The following is a 2284-nucleotide window of genomic DNA, read 5'->3' as shown; positions in this document are numbered from 1 at the left end:
TGGCCCCTCCTTTTTTTTAATATCTAATATTTTTACATGCTGCTAGTGAGAGAACCTGTTGTTAAGATATTTGAATCCCACCACTGGTTGTAGGTAAAATGAAAGAGACGAGACGCAGTGTTGAAGTAAAAATTAAATTAAATCCTTTATTTACTGAGGAAGGTCTGAAAACGATAGCTGATTATAGAATAGTAGAATTATCGTAAAATATATTAATAATTCAACCGTATCCACTTGAAAGTTATAAACGATCAGCAAGGCTATACAAAGACTGGAATTCCACAGAAAGTCTTGGATAGTTCTAGAACGATGGAATGAAATTATCTAAGATCAGAACGAATCTGACTCCGAGTTCGCCAAAACTTCATGCACAATATACGTTCTTCTGTAGCTGACCAATTAGAAAAAGGGCACCGAAATACGGAAACATCTCTTCTCCACGTGGTAATCAAAAGATGTCCCCCAAACAGAAGATCAAGCAGGATACAAGGTAACTATCCCATCAAACGGCAATTACTTGATCGGTCAGCAGCAAAAACTAACACCCCTGACTGAATTTTGCATACGACCTCATCCTTATTTAATACGTTCCAAAATTAAATCTTGAAGAAATTTTTAGATAAGAATTTAAAAAATACATACCATCGTATAGTAAAATATGTAGTAATTGGATATTGAGAAAACTTGTTCAAAGTTGTTGTGTTAATCTGGTAACTATAAGGGTTAAGTTACATTTTCCCTGTAGTCTAATAACTAGACACTAGACAAAAAGTTGATAATTAGATTAATAAAGCTTACAATAATTGTTGATAATAAATATCTTTTTATAACGTACCTCTCTTCCCCATTCTTCTTAATTAGTCGTAATCGAGTCTGCAGTCTAGTGTTATTTTTTATTACAGTTGTTAGGCCTATTGATTTCACCGCTTCACCCTCTTTTGGCGTTTAAAACCGATTTTTACTTTTATATATCAGTGTTTAAAATTACAGAAGATAATTTTCATTCGATATTTTTCCCTTTATAGATTCTACCATTTTAGTTGACAAAAACAAATATTATAATTACAGTATAACCTTTTAAAGTAGGGATAACTATGGAATGAGAAAATATATTTTTAAATTTAAGTAGTTTGAAAATTATAACCTGTTTTATTATTATTTGATTGTTTTCAATAAACCCACGATCAACCGACAGTACCAGCCCTCAACAATTGTTATATTTTTTCTTCACGTACAATCTCACTTAAAATATTGAAAGTCAATCGAAAAATTCCAAGAAAATATAAGCACTATAAGTTAATTCTACAAATATAGCAAAATATGCAGTCCCATTATACATTGAATACTTCTAGACTTTATACTACTTTGACCAAAATAGACATGAATAACTCGATTCTAGTTTTAATTATTGGTAGTTCCTCCAGCAGTGCTATCTTCCCCATTGACGGTAGCCACAGACGTTTTCGTTGACATTTCTGACGATGTGTCAGACTGTGGCTGTGGTTCATTTATGCAACAACATGGGATTTCCTTCTGCATGGCTAACCGGAATTTAGGGTGGGATATGGCGTAGACAATTGGATTGTAAACTGAAGCTGCCTTGCCTGCTAGGGCCGGAAGTGCTGACCTCAAAGGTGTGATCAACATCTGGTCTCCAGCGATTCCAATCATGGCGATAGCTGCATAAGGCGTCCACGAGACAACCCAAAGAAGGACGTTCACCAGCGCCACCTTTGCTATTCTCATCTCAGCACTCGCCTTTTGGGTATCCACGTTAGATCGAAGAGATGCCACATTCATCTTTTTGGCTTGTTCTCGAAGGTGGCGTTCATGGTCACAGACAGCTTTTACGATGAAAATATAGCAGTAAATTATCACCATCAGGGGGAGTGCGTATTCACAAATCCAGCAGCCCATGATGTAAGAAACTGTTGCCCAGTCACGTGTCAAATAGTCAAAGCTACAACTACAAATAAAAACGGGTATTTTAAAGAGTTAATTAAGTAAAAACATTTTCTAAAACAATGTTGTTTCATAACAATTTATATAGAAAATCAATATATATATATATATATATATATAAAATGCAATGGTTTATGATATACAGAAAAATCACTTGCTTTAATAATTTTTGTTGTTTCTTTTATTACTTTTGGGTTGGTGCAGGAAAACTATCTACCTAAAGTATCTTCTCCAATTCACCTCCATATGTTTATTTGTTTGTAATTAAGCACACAGCTACACAATGGGCTATCTATGCTCTGCCCACCACGGGTATCGAAAC

General features: G+C 34.5%; 1 protein-coding gene across 1 annotated transcript; it reads right to left on the bottom strand.

Moving 5' to 3' along the window:
- Positions 1-1219: 1219 nt before the first annotated feature.
- On the bottom strand, positions 1220-1969 carry LOC106476915 (lateral eye opsin-like; the record flags this gene model as incomplete). Its single annotated transcript, NM_001314115.1, is given in 1 exon segment — positions 1220-1969. A coding segment is annotated over 1 exon segment (568 nt), but the record flags the coding sequence as incomplete, so codon positions are not given.
- Between the last annotated feature and the right edge of the window lie 315 nt (positions 1970-2284).

The sequence above is a fragment of the Limulus polyphemus genome, unplaced genomic scaffold (assembly GCF_000517525.1).
Source record: "Limulus polyphemus unplaced genomic scaffold, Limulus_polyphemus-2.1.2 Scaffold12275, whole genome shotgun sequence".
NCBI lineage: Eukaryota > Metazoa > Arthropoda > Merostomata > Xiphosura > Limulidae > Limulus > Limulus polyphemus.
Note: the sequence above shows the minus strand (reverse complement) of the source record. Positions and strands in the feature narration are given on the sequence as shown.